The sequence below is a fragment of the Biomphalaria glabrata genome, chromosome 4 (assembly GCF_947242115.1).
Source record: "Biomphalaria glabrata chromosome 4, xgBioGlab47.1, whole genome shotgun sequence".
Taxonomy (NCBI): Eukaryota; Metazoa; Mollusca; class Gastropoda; family Planorbidae; genus Biomphalaria; species Biomphalaria glabrata.
In genome coordinates, this window is record NC_074714.1 from 53,763,179 (window position 1) to 53,782,251 (window position 19,073).

The following is a 19,073-nucleotide window of genomic DNA, read 5'->3' on the forward strand; positions in this document are numbered from 1 at the left end:
CACCTGGTGTCCACTGTTCTGAGGTCCTCCATGAAGGTGTGTCGCCAGGTAATACGAGGACGTCCCTGTTTGCGCTTTCCTCGTTTTGGCTTCCATGTTATCGCAACTCTTGGTGTGCGTAATTCATTTTGTAGTAGAACATGTACCGCAAACCTCATGCGAAGATCTGTCACAACCTCACTAAGTGTTCGACTCCCAGTTTGGTATAGGATTTCCTTGTTTGAGTTTGCAGGCAAAAACTGCTCTATAATTTTTACGTTTGTATGGCTTCCCAAAAGGCACAAAAAAAAAAAAAAAAGATGTAGGACTCTCCAGAGAGGAGACACATTTGTTTGATAAAGCTTTACTGAGAAATTAAATTTCTTGAAGATATCCATTAATAAATAATTTAATTTCAACACCTCCAGCCATCACATTGTGTTGTTTATGAAGATAAACAGAACAGACCTCACAAAGTTCTTAAATATAGGTACCTTAAAACAAAAGGCTGTTGGTTGATGAAGCACTTGAGACTTGAAGAGCACAATAGTAAAAGTAAATGAGGTGCTTTTTTTCATGTGTCATATTGCTACTAAAAGTACGTAGAACTATGCATAACTTGTTCATACAAATGATATATGTGTTACTAATCAGAAATTAAATGTTAATGGCTAAAATTATATATTTGTTATTTTTTGTATATATTTTAGGTCGAGACCTACATTAATTTTCTTTTAATTCTGATGATCTTCTGGGTGGCTTACTCCGTCGTATCAGAGAGTATACTATTTCCGGAGAAGGAAATTAAAAAAGATATTCTGTATTACGTTTTTCGAAGAGGATTCTGGGCCATGATGGGAGAATATTTCCTAGACGAAGTAGAACATTTCTCAGGTAGGAGAGAACTAGAACAAAAATTAGTATAGCAATATAATGATTTTAACAAAACTACAGTTTTTAAACTTAATCGTTGAAATTTTCTTTGTAAAGTGAAATATCATGTCTCATTTCATCTTTCAATTTCTTAAAGTACTATAAGTCCGTGTAGCATGATATTACATTAATGTTTGTGTAGTATATTACATTATTATATAAGATCAGAAGATAAGATTAATGTTATCATAAACATTATCATTATAGAACAAGAAAAAGAAAAAAAAAGATTATAATAATAATAATAATAATAATAATAATCTTTATTATCCGTAAGGAAATTTGTCTTACAATTTGTACATTACACCAAACAAAAAACATTATAACTATAAGAAACCAAAGTGTACATTCACACCAGACTCACTCATAATTTACATGTGACAAAGTTTATACCAGATTGTTCTTATTTAATGATTTGATTGCCAGGGGAACAAAAGAGTGTTTGTGTCTGTTTGTCTTTGCTATCGGTGTCTTGTATCTCTTTTGTGATGGTAAAATCACAAAGTCCTGACACAAAGGGTGATTCTTTATTTCGAGGATCTTGTTAGCTTTTTTATAGATGTTTGTCTCAAACAACTGCCCAAATGGGGTTTGTTTTTTGCCAATGATTTTGCCAGCAGCATTTAGGATTCTATTAAGTTTATTTTTATTTTTAATGCTCAGATTGCCATACCAGGCAGTGATATTGAAACTTAAAATATTGCAGATGTGAGCGTGATAAAACATAGCCAAGGCCTTTTCGCTAACATTAAACGAGGACAGTTTTCTTAGTAGTCGTAATCTTTGCTGCCCTTTTTTGCTGATATAATCAGTATTTGCAGTAAAATTTAGTTTATTGTCTAGGATAGTACCAAGGTATTTAAAGGTTTGCACAATTTCAATAGTCTCTCCAGCTACAGAAACAATATCATTTCCCTTCTTGTCCCTACGAAAATCGATTATCATTTCTTTGGTTTTTTTTACATTTAATAATAAAAAATTATCTTTACAGTATTCCTCAATGTGTTCTAGTTCTTTGAAATACTCATTTACGTCTGAGCTCTCTGAGAGCAGGGCAAGAAGAGCCGCATCATCAGCGAATTTTGTGAAGGAGCAACAATAACTATCGGATTGAAAATCATTGGTGTACAAAATGAACCACAATGGCGATGTTACAGCCCCCTGGGGCGCCCCTGTGTTAACTATGCGTTCATTAGATATACAGATCTTGACTAACAGTAATAAATCTGTGCGATTAGAAATATGTTAACCAATTGTTTTAGTGCGGCGCAGTTTCATGGTTTTAGCTTTGTCTGTAAAAAGGATCTGAGGGAAAAAAAATGGGGTATCTTGTTGTTCTACTTGAATTTGAACTCAGGGCTCAGTGTCCACAAGGGAACTAATTCAATTTATATCACCACATCTGCCAAGTACATGTTTTTGCTCTTGTTCGATAACAAACAAAGAAATTAATTTTGAATAAAAGGTAATTAGGAAATAGGTTATTTTTAGCGGCCCCGAAAGGGGGAACGATGCTGTTAGTTTTGTGTAGAATGTCCGTCCGTCCGTCTCGTTTAGATCTCGTAAACTAGAAAAGATCGTAAAAATCCGACATAATGATATTTTAGACCTTTCAAAGCTCTGATGCAACGTCTACTTTTTCTTTTCTGAAAGTTAAAATTTTAATTTTAAAAAATCAACTATGCAAGCATTTTTTTTTCATTAAAATACACCATTTTTACAACTACTTCACTATTAATAGTAACAGACACTGGAGGCTGTGTAGTGAAGGAGGCCATGATTTTCATATTTTAAACATATTTATGCAAGTTATGTAAGTTTTGTCACATTAACTACTGCATTTACGGAAAAATGAAAATTATTTTTTGCAAAGCGAAAAAATCTATTTAATATGCATATAAGTGGAACATAATTTAAAACAACAATTAATAAGTAGTTTTTCAGATTATTGCGTGCACTACAGTGTTGCAATGTATCCATAAGACACTTAACTATGTTTTTTTTTAGGTTTCTTTTTACGAAATATTTTTTATGAGGCTTTGAATAAGAGATTGACCGTATATAAAACAATTAAATCAATAAGATAATCATTAAATGAAGTCAGTTAGGCCATGTTTACATTTAACTTCACCTTCACTTTCACCTATCCCTTGGTCTGCTGGACCGTTGGGGCACCACACAAGATCTGTCCGCCTTCTTTCTCCACTCTTCTCTGTCATTTGCCTTTGATTGAATTTTATTCTGATATTTTTTCTGAAAATATTGAAACATGCCTTTTTACCTGACTGGGTAGACCACTTCGGGGGTCCGACTTTGAGTTTGTAACATTGTTTTTAATTGATTCTTGTTTTGTCAGGTAAAAGAAAAGATTGTGAACAATTTCAACTTATCCGAGATTGGTTGTGGGAGCAAATCTTTTGCCAGACAGACAATCAGAGAGTGTTGATATAAACTATGTAAAAATAAACAGATTTTTCTTTACTTTATTTGTATCTGCAGATAATGCTTGTATTAGCCCTAACTCAGCCAATAGTTCAACCAAGAGTTGCGCAACCGCTGACGGGAGATACACCATTCCTATACTGCTGGCAGCGTATGTTCTATTTGTTCAGATACTGATGTTCAATTTACTGGTCGCCTTGTTCAAGTAAGTGTTTATGACCAGTGTTTAAATGACATCATAATTTCGAATAATAAATAAAAAAAAAAATGACTGATAAATATTTTAGAAAAATTTTTTAAAGTAATTGAATGGATTGTAGCAAATAGTAATGTATGCCCACTTCGTGAATTGTACAATTGTAGGTGATTTTTAAACTTTACTATATTGATATTAAAAGTGTTTACATCTGTTGGTTAAAAGGAAGTTTATTTTATTTTAATAAAAAAACATAACAATCTTAGATTTTATCCATATTGTATATCTCTTTATTCAGCAATGCTATCTCTGACAACGAAGCCAAAAGGGACATGATCTGGAGATATCAAACGTTTCTACTGACTATGCAGTATGCGAAGAGTAAAATTTTATTGCCTCCCTTTCTGCCTTTTATTTTCTTACTAAATGGGAAGTCTGGAAATCCTTTCAGTAAGTTTGAAATGAATTAGATAATTTGTTGAATTTTTTTGTTGGGCAATTTTCACATTAGTTAAATACTTTAAAATCCTAGAAAGGATAGGAGCTTATATTTTAATAAGCGTTGTAAATAGTACATACATATGGCGAGAAATTGTATTTTCCGGAAAATTTTGTATTCTCAAGAAAAAAAATTGACACGAGAAATTCTGAAAACCAATCCATATATAAACTGTAGTCAATTATTTTATTTAAAGACCACATTACAAACAAGGACAATAGGCACAACATGCTACAGTGATTGGACCCCACGATGACCTACTAACTATTGTAAAATAAAGCGCAAACTTAAACACTATGGCCATATAACAAGGTCCTCGGTCTAGCAAAGACCTTCCTTCAATGAACAGTACCAGGAAAAAGAAGAAGAGGCAGCCAGAGAAAGCGATTGGAAAACAAAATATAAGAATGGACTGGCCTGCCATTGAAAGAGGTTTATCCAAGGCAAAAGACAAAGAGAAATGGAGAAAGACGGTCGACAAATCTTGTGTGGTGCCCCAACGGCAAACAGACTATTGGAATGGTGAAGTTGATGGTGAAGTTACTGATTATGTTATATTAAAAATATTATAAGATTATTTGTATTGAGGAATCACGTGCAAACTTACGGTTGCTATACTATACTTTATCATCAGCTATTAGATATTTTTTTTTACATATTAACTTACTCAATGATAACTAAAACAATGACAACTACTAATGCCTAACAATTTTTATTTAGAATTAAAAGATGGTAAGAATAACATAGTACCAGAACACTTCGAGCGTAACGCGGCACAAAAGATAATAAACCATATCATCAAAGGAAGGTAACAATCATTTTACTCTTCAGTGTCCCTAACGTTATTTAGTTAATGTCCTTTATTCGTGATTCGATGTTCTAGAGCTAAAAATAAATTTAAAAAACCTACTTCATACTTTCTGTCCAAATAGGTATGATAAAATAGTTTCAGATGACGATATGAAAGGTAAGATTTATGTCTTTAAATAAAACATTTTATCTGTATAGTTGAGTCTTTTTGTTTACAGTTTAGAAAAAGCTTTTATATTGTAACGCATCTCACTTCTCGTTATTCTTTACGATGCCTAAATTCCAGTCTCGTTAATAAGCTATTCTCACAAGACAGTCAGATAACAATATAAGTACATTAGAGTTCCGCGGAACACAATTTAGGAAGCACTGCTCTATGTAGATTTATGCAAGCGCTTAACCAGGATTTTTATTTATTTATTTTTTTTTCAATTATTTTTTTTTATTTTTATTTAATCTTTATTTTTATTTTATTTTTATTTATTTATTGAATTTTTTAAATGTTTTTATTTATTGATTTTTTTTAATGTTAATTTTTTTATAATTTTTTTTTAATTTAAAAAAAAAAATATTTTTAATTTTTTATATTTTTTTATTTTTTTTGTAAATTTAAAAAAAAAAACTTTTTTAATTTTTTTTTTTTTTAAATTTTTTGTTTATTATTTTTTCTAATTTCTAATTTATTTTTTTAATTTTTTTTTTTTAATTTTTGTAAAATTTTGTTAAAATTTTTTTTTTTTATTTATTTATTTTTTATTTTATTTTTTGTGTAATTTTTTTTTAAGTTATATTTTTTTTTGTTAATTTTTGTATAATTTATTTATTTTTTTATGTGTTTAAAATTTTTTTTTAATTTAAAAAAAAAATTTTTTTTTTTTTATTTTTTTATATTTTTTATTTTTTTGAAATTTTAAAAAAATTTTTTTTTTTTTTTTTTTAATTTTTTATATTTTGTTTTTTTTTTTAATTTTTTTTTTTTTGGAAATTTTTTTTTAATTTAATTTTTTATTTATTTATTTATTTTTTTTTTATTAAAAAATTATTTTTTTAATTTATATATTTTTTTTTTAAATTTTTTTTTTTTAATTTTTGTTAAATTTTTTTTTTTTTTAATTTTTTGTTAAATTTTTTGTTAAATTTTTGTTAAATTTTAATTTTTTAATTTTTTTTTATTTACTGATTTTTTTCTAATGTTTTTATTTATTGATTTTTTTTAAATGCTAATTTTTTTTAAATTTTTTTAAAAAATTTTTTTTTTAATTTTTTTTTTTTTTATTTTTTTTTTTAAATCTTTTATATTTTTTTATTTTTATTTTTTTATTTTTTTTTTTATTTTTTAAATTTTTTTTTTATTTATTTATTTTTTTTAACATTTTTTTTTAATTTATACTTTTTTTTTTTTTATTTTTTTTTTTTTTTATTTTTTTTTTTAAATTTTTTTTTATAGAGTCTTTACAAATCGTTAGTGGAAGATCGTTCTGAACCTTTTTGCAAGAGGTTTTAAATCATTAGCAAAGTGTAAAAATTAATTTATGACAATTTATAATACTTATACACTTTATTTTATATACATTATCCATCCACACTAATCTCTAACTAAATCCAACATTCTAGTGTGGGCTGTTGTTTTTTATTTTTTAAGTCTTGATATAAAAAAAAAAAAACTAAAATTATCTATACTTTGATTATATTTATACATTGGCGTAACCAGGATTTCTTTTTTCAGTGGAGGTAGTTGGGGCGGATTTTGTTTTTAACTTTAATCTCATTCATTAAATATTAAGAAGGCGGCTGCCTGCTCGTGCGGTACGCGCGCTAGAATGTCGTTCAGACTTCTCGATGGTCCCCGGATCAAACCCTGCCCGCTCCCATCCCCCGTCATTCTGCGGGAGGTTTGAACTAGGAAGTAAATTATCTTCAACTCTGAAGGAACATCCGAAACATGTAAAACAGACAAACAAACAAAGTAATTCCTGATACTTCGTGAGATGTTTTTTGTAAAATGTTTTTTGTAAAATGTTTCACATGTTTCGAATGTTAGCTCAGACGTAAATGAGTATTTCAAAGAAATAGAACACATTGAAAAATACTGTAAAGATAATTTTTTATTATTAAATGTAAAAATAAAAACCAAAGAAATGATACTCGATTTTCGTAGGGACAAGAAGGAATATGATATTGTTTCTGTAGCTGGAGAGACTATTGAAATTGTGCAAACCTTTAAATACCTAGTACTATCCTAGACAATAAATTAAATTTTACTGCAAATACTGATTATATCAGCAAAAAAGGGCAGCAAAGATTACGATTACTAAGAATACTGTCCTCGTTTAATGTTAGCGAAAAGGCCTTGGCTATGTTTTATCACGCTCACATCTGCAATATTTTAAGTTTCAATATCACTGCCTGGTATGGCAATCTGAGCATTAAAAATAAAAATAAACTTTATAGAATCCTAAATGCTGCTGGCAAAATCATTGGCAAAAAACAAACCCCATTTGGGCAGTTGTTTGAGAAAAACATCTATAAAAAAGCTAACAAGATCCTCGAAATAAAGAATCACCCTTTGTGTCAGGATTTTGTGATTTTACCATCACAAAAGAGATACAAGACACCGATAGCAAAGACAAACAGACACAAACACTCTTTTGTTCCCCTGGCAATCAAATCATTAAATAGGAACAATCTGATATAAACTTTGTCACATGTAAATTATGAGTGAGTCTGGTGTGAATGTACACTTTGGTTTCTTATAGTTATAATGTTTTTTGTTGGGTGTAATGCACAAATTGTAAGACAAATTTCTTTACGGATAATAAAGATTATTATTATTTTATTATTATTATTAAAGAGGAAACGTCTTTACAGAAAAACACTTCTAATGTTACTTGTTTATATATAACATGTTCTATTTTACTGCTCCTTATAATTTAACAAATAAAAATCTGAATCTTAATGTCACCACCTCACAGTTGGTGCCATACTGTAGACACCCTCTTTTGATCTAATGAAGGGGAATTCATATTCATGATGTATCTGAAGGTGAACACTTTTAACCTTGAGCTATCCAGCGACTTGATAGCAGTCAGTAAAGGGGCATTCATTGAATGTAGTCACTTAAGAAAGTTATTGTAAGAAGTCACTATATAGTTATTATAAAGCAGTTGAGATTTGTACCCAGGGGCGTAGCTAGAAATTTTCCATTGTCTGGGGGGGCTGGACCTCTTTTGGGGCCCCTGCATTCTTCGTAATATTAAATTTTAAATGTAAAAAAACATTTATTTGGGGGCCCCCATCATGTGGTGGCCCGGGGGGGGATTTTCAAATTCTCACCCCCACCTTCCCCACCCTAGCTACGCCACTGTTTGCGCCAGTCAATACGTTATTTAAGTATTTCTATAAAGGATTATTACTGATTATTCTCGGATTGTGTATCACATTTCCAAAGTGTTGCTGTTATTATATATATATATATTAAACGTATTATTTGTGTCTGCTACACATATAGAGTTAATACCTTATTTAAGAGAGAGGTACGATTGTAAAACAAAATGCATTCTGACAATGCCTACATAATAATATGAACTCAATGTCGCCGCATCACCATCCAAAATAACATGGTGACACTTACAATAAACAGTATTTGAATAGTAGGAAGATATCATAATTAAAATAGTCGTTGTTAATAATGATGATATACTTCATTGTTATTTAAAGATATATTTATATATATATATATATATATAATTTTTATTTTTACCAATCTATTCCCCAGAAAAAATCAATAGAATCGAAAACAAGGTTAACAAGCTATCAAAGCTCTACACTGCAGATAAAGCCAAGAAAGCAGATACCAAGTTACCTTCGAACCAAAGGTCAGAGAATAGGTCAAAGTTCAACACAATAGATTGCTTACAAAATTTGAATGTTTGGCACTACCGTTTCATTGCATATGTAGATACAGTATCTCTAAATGTGGCAAGAACAAACTGTAATAATAATGGCGTGTCATGTGTCGTGACTTGCAGTTTGCCTTGATAGTGACAAACGTTACTATATATATATATATATATATATATATATATATATATATATAGATAGATAGATAGATAGATAGATAGATAGATAGATAAGATAGATAGATAGATAGATAAGATAGATAGATAGATAGATAGATAGATAGATAGATAGATAAGATAGATAAGATAGATAAGATAGATAAGATAGATAGATAAGATAGATAGATAGATAGATAGATAGATAGATAGATAGATAGATAGATAGATAGATAGATAAGATAGATAGATAGATAGATAGATAGATAGATAGATAAGATAGATAGATAGATAGATAGATAGATAAGATAGATAGATAGATAGATAAGATTGATAGATAGATAGATAGACAGACAGACAGACTGACTGACAGACAGGCAGACAGACAGACAGACAGACAGACAGACAGACAGACAGACAGACAGATAGATAGATAGATAGATAGATAGATAGATAGATAGATAGATAGATAGATAGATAGATAGACAGATAGATAGATATAGATATATATACCTAATTAAGTAAAACATAAGAGAAAGCATGCTAGTATTGAAGGTAACCCTCCTGAGTGTAATCAGGACCAACCATCATGATAGGCCTAAACACTGAACTGCAACGTCACAGCCTGTGGGCAGTTTATACTAATAGCGTGTTGCCACGTCGCATGCCTGTACGACGTGGCAAGGAGCTATTGATCTTCGCAGGCCACATGTTGTGACGTCGCAGGTCACTGGTCAGGCCTTCTAAGACGAAGGGTCTCGGTTTAATCAAAATCTACCAGTGAGCATTTATGCATATCCTAATAGCACAGCAAAACTTAGAAATTGAAAATAAATTTAGTGAAAATAGCCTCTGAAATGGTTATGTATCCAGTATGTTTTATTACTTAAATCTGTTCTTTTTATAGCTCCAATTTAAAAAAGGACGGATCACTTGAAGCTAGTAGCACACAGACAATAGTCCCATTATTAAGTAAACCAGGTTAGTTTGTAAAATTTATATATATATATATATATATATATATATATATATATATATATATATATATATATATATATATATATATATATGTAAGGGCATAACTCTTCATACAATATAAAATGAAACAATACATAGTAGTATATGGGTGGATGTAGGGGACGTAACATTCCATCAACACTTAGGGGAAACAACTTTATGTATGACATTCTTAATAACATCTTTTATTAACGCCCCTTCCACTCCACAGTTAACGCCATGAAAAAAGAAATGCAAGTCAGCAGGAAAGAGAGGTCAGTGTCTTAACCTCAAAACTGAAAGATTAGAGAGCATGAAAGATTAGAGAGCAAGAAAGATTAGAGAGCATGAAAGATTAGAGAGTATGAAAGATTAGAGAGTATGAAAGATTAGAGAATATGAAAGATTAGAGAGCATGAAAGATTAGGCATCAGTAAAATCACGCCACTCTCCACGGTCTCTTGCTAGTTTTTTTAAATTGTGTTCCCAGCTCTTTCCTGTCCTCTCGGCTTCATTTAGTACACTGCGTCGCCATGTTCCATTTGGTCTTGTGCCCTGGGGTCTCATTCTAAGACCTGTCTTGCTCTGTTGTTAGTATATTTTCTTTTTCTTTTAAAATGTACTTAATGGCACTGCCCCATTTGGAGAAAACCCTAGATAAATTATATCTTTTTTTCACGGAGATTCAAGTCATGAATTCATACCAATAATAAAAAAAAACCTTCCACGCCATCATCACTTTTATTTAACGTTCCCCTACAAAAGGTATAAAAAAAATAAGAAAGACATATAAACATACTTAAAAAAAAAACAATAAAAGCTTTATACGAAGTGTAATTGTATCCATTAGTTTGGATCGGTCGTGTAATTAAATTTGTAATAGATCTAGACCAGCAACAATAAATTTGTGCGATTAATAATATTTTTACTTCTTGCTTTTGTTTAGCGCTAGTTCATGCTTTTAGCTTTCTCTTTAAGCTATAAACATTTCACTTATCTGGACCAGTTGGGGAAATGAAAAGGGGGGGGGGGGAGAAAGAAAGGGATAGCTGGGTGGATTTTTAAAGTATCTTATTTTAAAAGCATTTACAAAAAATAAAAAAAGAAAGGCCGAACGAACTGAATTTGAACTCGTGACTCACGCCTCCTTTGGCCGACGCGCTAACCACTCCGCTACTGAGGTACTTATAACCTGAGAATATTGTATAATTATTTAATGTTTATTTAAATGAAGAGCGGAGACTTATAAAGGGGACTAATTCAGTTTATACCACCATTTCAGTGTAAGTACTATTTCTCTCTCTTGTTCGAGATACCAAACAAAACAATTAACTCTATAGATTTTATTTATTAGGATGAGAAAATACATAAAATTGATAAAGCTATTTTTGAAGCTGACTATGTCAAGCTGAACCAAAGCTACGATTGAGAGTTTTTTTATTTATTTACCTGAAATGCACAGCGAAAAATACAAATTGAAACTAAAATAGTGTGGAAAGGAAATGTTTATTTACGAAAATGTATTCCCCCCCCCCCAGAATTTTTTAAAAATATTTTATTTTCTAAAAGGCAACATCCTGAAGACGATCAAGCTAATGGCCAAGAAATTAATGCCACAGGTTTGTCTTATGCTCTCTAACTTTATCATAACTTTAGTTTTGTTACATCCTGTATTGTCCAATGTTATATCGCCCGATCTTCTTTAAAATCCAAAATTCAACTCTTGGAAACTTTAACGATAAAGTGAATTACGACAAGACCGAGTTTTAACTTCACATGTATTTTTTTTTAAAGTAAAACTTCTACTTTTAGACCTTATTATCTATAGGGCAGATAATATTAAAAAAAAAACATGTTTCTGTGACTAGAGGTTAACGACAGTGTCATGTGGACAGCACAATCACCAACCGCCTTTACTTTTACCCCACTAATGTCAGGTATCCATTAGAGCTGGGTGGACTCGGGGGCGCCCGATTATCCCGAAATTAAAAATCCCAGTCTTCAGCAGGATTTGAACCCGGGACCCCGGTTCGGAAGCCAAACGCTCTACTGTTCAGATATGACAACTGAATGGCTGCCTGGTCCTGCGGTTTTTTCGCGCTGGACTGTCGTTCGGATTTATTGATGGTCGAGGGTTCAAATCCTGCCCGCTCCCATCCCCCCGTCGTCCTGCGGGAGGTTTGGACTAGGAAGTAAACTATCTTCAACGCTGAAGGAACACCCGAAAACATGTAACACAAATAAAAGTTATCAGCGGAAGGGATTTAAAATGTTTGATTCAGCAGTTACAAAGTAACACTTCCTTCATACTGTTCACCGGATACATCGAAAATCTTACTATTTATAGTATTTCCGCCATGTATGAAAATACCCATTAGAGAACAAAATCTTTGCATGTTGTCTACAAATAAAAATATAACAAGCTGAAACACAAATCAGTTTTGATAAAAATGCGAACTGATAAGAAGCATCTCAGTAATGATTTCGACCATGTAACGTTCGTAAAATGTTTGACATGTTTCGGACGACGGGGATGGGAGCGGGCAGGGTTTGAACCCTCGACCGTCGATAAATCCGAACGACAGTCCAGCGCGCAAACCGCACGACCAGGCAGCCATCCAACGTATCACTTTTAAAAAAGCTCTTGATTTCATTAAATTTAATCGGTTCATTTTATATCTAAGAACAACATTATAATAAAATTCTATAACCTTTAGATACAAATTTAGTTCTCAGGCTAGTCTAGCCTGTTGGATCTTACCCTGCAAAATTAAGCCCTTCGTGAAAAACACAGAAAGAAAAAAAATTGTTTTTTACAAATATATAATTCAAAATCATTGTTCTTGGGGAAAGAAACATTAAAATACTCAAAAGGGTATTTATCTTTTCTTGGGATCTAATGTCTGTAGTTTATGTATGATATGATTCCCATTTATTTCACAGAAACTTTGAAGGAAATAGTAACACGGTGTCTGAGTGAAAGGTCAGTATTGTATTCTTAAAATGGTGAAATAAGAAAGATCCGCTGTTTTTCAGCAAATAATTTAGAAGTTTTCTATGCATGCGGTCAGAACAAAATTTAGTTTAATAATAAGACGAATGTCTTCGAATTCTGCGATCCAAGACAATTGTACCACTAGAACAGAGATTGATGTTTTAGTAAGTTAATGTTTAGGAAAATTTAGTGCAGCGTGCCTAAAGCCTAGATGTGAAGGCCAATCATTTGAATATTGTAAAGTCTTGTAGCTTTATAGATTTACTGAACAAGGATTTTTTGCCGGGGGAGGGGTAGTTATTAATTTCTAAGAGCAAAATAATCATTCTATGAGATGTATATAGGAGGAATCTTTATAACTCTTTTTCTCCTAATCGACGATACCATCGTTGATTTTGACCTCATTAAATTAAATTAATGTTTAATTTTTTTAAACTTGACTTTGACTAATATAAAAAGAGCATGCATTTCCGTTTAGTTCTATACCAAGTGCAACATTTTCTGATAACAAAACAACAAAGCCATTGAAGCCCAATCATAACAGGGGTAGTGAAATAGTCATGAGCAAATGAAGAACTTCAAAACGTGGAAAAATAATTACGGAGGGAAAGAGTTAAATATGTTTTTTTAATTTCTTTTTTCTCGTGTCTTTCTATGTCTACCAGGCTATGACCTTTTCCATTTGACGCTACACAGACAAGTGGACAGAATGTTTCAGGCAGTAATCTGTGTATGTTGCTTGTATGATCTCAACATTTAATTTTTACAAAGACTTATATCCACTGACTCTGCCTGCTTGGCAAAAAGTGTGTACACTTTATTTCTCCCGCACCCATTTCTCGGATCAAGTTGAAACTTTGCACAATCATTCATCGGCACTGACATGAAATGAATCAATTTAAAAAAAAATTAACTAATTAGTCAATTAATAATTGTTAATTAATTATTCTGTTTTATATCGAATAAGGGAAATAACCTCTATATTATATACAGATATAGTTGTAAGTGTGGAATTGTGCCCCTTAGACCAGCTTTGTGTCTTCAACAAGGGTTATTTATATTTTCCTTGTTGTCTTGTTGTGTCTTCGTGAGGGATTGTATTGTTAGGGGTTAGGGTAGCACTGGTGGATCATGGGAATTGTTACTCTACGCCTGACAAATAATGCAACTTGCCAGATACTATTGGCCAAAACCTTTTCTAAGAGAGGAGGAGGGAGATAATCTGAATGGGCAAATGATTTCATCGACTGGTTATTGTGCTGCTGTTAGGTGAGGTTATCTAATAGGAGATTCTGTGGCTCGTGTCTTGGTCAGGACTGTTCCCCAGGTTTTTGCAAGGTACAACTTGAGTCTCTCAATGCCCATCTTGTGATAGTAAATGTGATTGTCTTGTCAGCCCCGTCCTGTTATTGTAACCCAGTAACCCACATTACTGGCATGTTGAAAGAATATGCTAATTAACAGATAGGGGGGATAACTGAATTCCTTTTAGGCCTATATATATATATATATATATATATATATATATATATATATATATATGGACGATCTAACTTGAATAAAGCAGCATTTAAACTGACAAGAAAGTGTTTGTTAGTCTCTACTAGCTTACTATTACACATCTCACATGGAGTTTGAGGATGATGATGATAATCTAAATGATGGTTATGGGAGGCCATGGCCAAATCCTTATCCTGGCATCTTGACACCTGTTGGGTACTACTTATTTTTAACGCGTAATGTTCACGGTATAGTTTATTAGCTTAGAATATTAACTTTATCATAAGAAACTTCTTTTCGTCCAACTACAGGCAGCTATGATCAACAAAACTCAAGTTGACGACAAGAGGAGTACACTGTTTTTAATGAGGATGAAAAATACACTTCTCTCTGAGGACGAAGACATTACAGGCATGACCTTGGCGGCATTTACCTGGTCATGCGCGCTTCGAACTATTGTGAAAAATTTCCGTGGTTGAGCTCCGGCATCTGCCTTCCAGCAGAAGGGCTAAACTCTATGGCATTTTACGTCTCGTGAGGAGATCTTTTCCCTTTCCAACGTCTTGTAAGACTAAAGAGGTCAATCCTTGATACACAGCTACTGTCACAAGGTTGTGTTAAACTAGGACGCACTAACTTTTCATCGGAAACGTGCATAGCAATCATTCAAACTCAATTCATCTCAGGATAAATAGAGATTTACATGAAGACTTCACACACATGTCAATGAGTAGTCTTTTTTTCTACTCTTGAGATAATTATTTTACTCGATACATCCTCATTCATAATTAGATATACTGTAACGTTACTCACTGTTATTAATACTTGGTGTAACTATATTAACATTTCTGATTTAAGGCCTATGTGTTCAAAACTTTTTTTAGGATTATGTTGTCATTGTTTTTTAAACTGTCGTGTTTATGTCTATTATTCTATCATAGCGTCTTGAGCCCACATTATATTTGTTAAAATGGCACTATAATTACAATATATTAATTAAATTATTATTATTACAAATGTTGTCTACCTCTTTTAAGTTGTATTGACACACGAACGATCTTAAATTCGAGTCACTCTCCTATCAGAACACCTGTGACTGCAAGCAGTTCTGAAATTCCCTTCTTAACCCTTAAAATAAGATCCACACAAAAGTATTAAAAACTTTGATTCGCTTTGTAGATTGAATAGGAACCAAACTTTGCAAAAGAATGTTTATTAACAGTGATAGCACACGAATAGAGAAACATCAAACTAAGCAAGATTGTTTTTTTATAGATAGACTGACATTTCAAGAAATAAGGAGAAAGTCGGTCTTGTTTGAAATCTAGAAAAGTTTTGGAGGCAGCAAGAAGTCAGAACAAGAGTTTATTGACAAGTCAAGATATAATAATAAAAAGGTTATAATATAGAGAAAATAGCTAAGGTAACTATCAACTAACTATCAACTTCATTGACGTATTTGTATATATTATGTATGATTATTGGAAAAAAGCGACATTTGAATTTTATGAAATCTCATAAGATCAAGATTGTAAGATCACCATATGAAGCACTGTTTTTTTATTTTTATAAATTGTTATTTACTGTACTTATTTTAATGAGAAATTATTCCTGTAATTATTCACATTTAACTTTTGAATATTAATTTTACGACCTGTACACACGTATTGTAAGAGCTATTATTATGTTCAGTTGTTATTGTATGTATATATATTCTGGTTCATTGTTTATTGTTTACATTGTAATGCCTGCTTATAAAGTTTCTATTCATTGTATAATTGTTGAAAGTTTTATGATCTTAAATGAAAAGTTTAAAACATAATCTACGTTGTATTTCAAGCCATTCAATAAACAAAAGTAGAAACCAAACTGGGACATTGCCTTCTTAAAATGTGTTACTATTATTGGGACTCTTTTTAATTTGTCAGGGTTCAAATTAATATATATATGTGCTTTGCTCTTGTGTTGCTTAACCTGGCTCTCTAGGGTTTTCACTTATACGAACAAATATCACTTGATTCTTAAATACTACAACTAAGAGCAATTATACTTCAATACACATCAACTCCAACTCTAGATCTCCAAGAATATAACAATGGTATTTTAATGTCCAGTATAGCTCAATAATGCACAATAAATATTCCTTAAACAAACACCATTCCAGGAACATGAACAACTAACGAACTATCAATTCACTCTATCAACCAAAGGAAACTCCCATTCAAAAACATCAAGTGTATACTGTTCACATTCATGCCGGGGGGGGGGGGGGGGGGAGAGAGAGAGAGAAAAGAAATAAACAAAGGGATATAACTCTTTCATACTTAAATAGTACAAATAAATAACACAATCACTCTCGCCATACCTGCCCCTGACACAATTGATAAAAAAAAAAAAAAAAAAAAACATTCCTTAAAGTGAGCACACAACGATTAAGAATAAAAAAAAATGTCAACAGTTAACAGGTTTTTACTAAAAGTAGGGGCCGCAGTGGCTGAGTGATTAAGTTTGGCTTCTAAGACTGAGGTCCTGGGGTTCGAATTTCGGTAATGACTTTGGTTTTGAATTTATTGATTTTATGGCTCTTCTGAATCCACCTAGCTCTAATAGGTACCTGACATTAGTTTTGGAGAGTACATGAGTTAAGTCGTTGTGCTGGCCACATGACACCGTGCTCGTTAAGCGTTGGCCAAAGAAACAGATGCCCTATAGATCTCATGGCTTACTATAAGTGTAAATATAATCATAAAATAGAAATAAAAATAAGGGGGCTAATCGTGAGGGTGCATTATAATTATCTTGTTACTTCCCTTATTTTCAATTTTTGTCTTAACGACATACAAAGAAGTTCAGTTGTCCACGATGAGATCTCACACCTTCTCCCTCCCCCCTCCCCTCAAATTCAAAATCTATTTTTTTTAAATTACTTGAGCAGTTTCTAAACATCCGGGTCCTGCTTATACTTAATGCTGGTCTCCGCCCTGGCGTATTTAAATTTAAAACACGTTCATCCAATGGATATTCGTATCTGCGTGGTGAGCTTTGGAGAATTTAGAATCTGAATTCATCTTCAAATTCAGTTACAGGTAAATTGCCGTTAACTCTAAAACAGTTCAGGAAGTATCTAGAACATTGTAAGTCTGGGCTAAATATTCATCTCTTATCTTATCTTTATATAAGTGTAAGTCTGGGCTAAACATTCATCTCTTATCTTATCTTTATATATAAGTGTAAGTCTGGGCTAAACATTCATCTCTTATCGTATCTTTATATATAAGTGTAAGTCTGGGCTAAACATTCATCTCTTATCTTATCTTTATCTTATCTTTATATATAAGTGTAAGTCTGGGCTAAATAGTCATCTCTTATCTTATCTTTATATATAAGTGTAAGTCTGGGCTAAATATTCATCTGTTATCTTATCTTTATATATAAGTGTAAGTCTGGGCTAAATAGTCATCTCTTATCTTATCTTTATATATAAGTGTAAGTCTGGGCTAAATATTCATCTCTTATCTTATCTTTATATATAAGTGTAAGTCTGGGCTAAATATTCATCTCTTATCTTATCTTTATAAGTGTAAGTCTGGGCTAAATATTTATCTCTTATCTTATCTTTATATATAAGTGTAAGTCTGGGCTAAATATTCATCTCTTATCTTATCTTTATATATAAGTTTCAGTTTTTCTTTTAAAAAGAAGGTATTACGTCCTACGCGAATCCAGGCGTTAAAACGAGTCAGTTAATTAGTTCAGTTAAGTTCAGTTAATTAATTCAGTTAATTAGTTAAGTTATCTAGTTCAGTAAAGTAGTTCAGTTACTTAGCTTAGTTAATTAGTTTAGTTAATTAGATGGTTTGATCTCACCCAGAAAATTGCCAGTCATTAAGAGTAACAAAGAAACTAACTACAAATAAAAACTACTCACTTTATTAATGGTAAAGTGACACAATAAATTAAAACTCTAAATACCTAGCTGTAATAAGAAATATGCTAGAACAGATTCATAAGAATGCTCCTTCTTCCTAAGTACTATTAGAATATACAATGGGTTGCCTGAGCCAGCCAGGAAAACCAACAACTTAGCAGAGCTTAAGTCATTGATTAACATGCATGGCTAGATTGATGAAATGCGTAGGACGTAATTATCTTCTTTTTTTTTTTTTAAGTAACGTTTGTAATTCATGAGTAAAGATAAGATGACTGATTTAATTAATAAGAGAACTTAAATTCTATTAAGTCACGTGGTTTCATAGCTGATTCTGGGAATCTAGCATTTGATGGCAGTAGTTTCGAATGGCAGGAAAGCATCACGTCGAGTGCCGGATATTACGCCGGTCATAGGTTTCGTATCACCGATGTGTATGATAGAGTCCTGCAAACGTGGCCTTATGTTGATTGAATGGTGCACGAGGAAGATAAGTATGTCATTTAGTGAAAGGAAGATAAGTATGTCATATAGTGAAATGAAAAGAAAGATAAGTAAATCATTTAGTGCACGGAAGATAACTATGTCATATAGTGAAAGGAATAGTGAAAGGAAGATAAGTATGTCATATAGTGAAATGAAAAGGAAGATAAGTAAGTCATATAGTGCAAAGAAGAAAAATATGTCATATAGTGAAAGGAAGATAAGTATGTCATTAAGTGAAAGGAAGATAAGTATGT

At 31.8% G+C, this 19,073-nt stretch overlaps 1 protein-coding gene across 3 annotated transcripts in view; it reads left to right on the top strand.

The window, feature by feature from the left end:
• Positions 1 to 16,647, top strand: part of LOC106061650 (transient receptor potential cation channel subfamily M member 2-like) — a 58,775-nt gene extending 42,128 nt beyond the window's left edge. For 2 of the 3 annotated variants that reach the window (XM_056026182.1, XM_056026183.1), the window contains exons 21-31: positions 690 to 873; positions 3,412 to 3,559; positions 3,849 to 4,000; positions 4,770 to 4,857; positions 4,982 to 5,016; positions 8,635 to 8,734; positions 9,822 to 9,895; positions 10,143 to 10,185; positions 11,480 to 11,529; positions 12,854 to 12,893; positions 14,717 to 16,647. In XM_056026182.1, the coding sequence (XP_055882157.1) occupies positions 690 to 873; positions 3,412 to 3,559; positions 3,849 to 4,000; positions 4,770 to 4,857; positions 4,982 to 5,016; positions 8,635 to 8,734; positions 9,822 to 9,895; positions 10,143 to 10,185; positions 11,480 to 11,529; positions 12,854 to 12,893; positions 14,717 to 14,726 (924 nt within the window). In that variant the 3' untranslated portion in view covers positions 14,727 to 16,647. Of the gene's footprint in view, positions 1 to 689; positions 874 to 3,411; positions 3,560 to 3,848; positions 4,001 to 4,769; positions 4,858 to 4,981; positions 5,017 to 8,634; positions 8,735 to 9,821; positions 9,896 to 10,142; positions 10,186 to 11,479; positions 11,530 to 12,853; positions 12,894 to 13,570; positions 13,636 to 14,716 lie in introns of all 3 variants that reach the window. The other variant, XR_008777476.1, reaches the window with a different exon arrangement.
• The last annotated feature ends 2,426 nt before the right edge of the window (positions 16,648 to 19,073 follow it).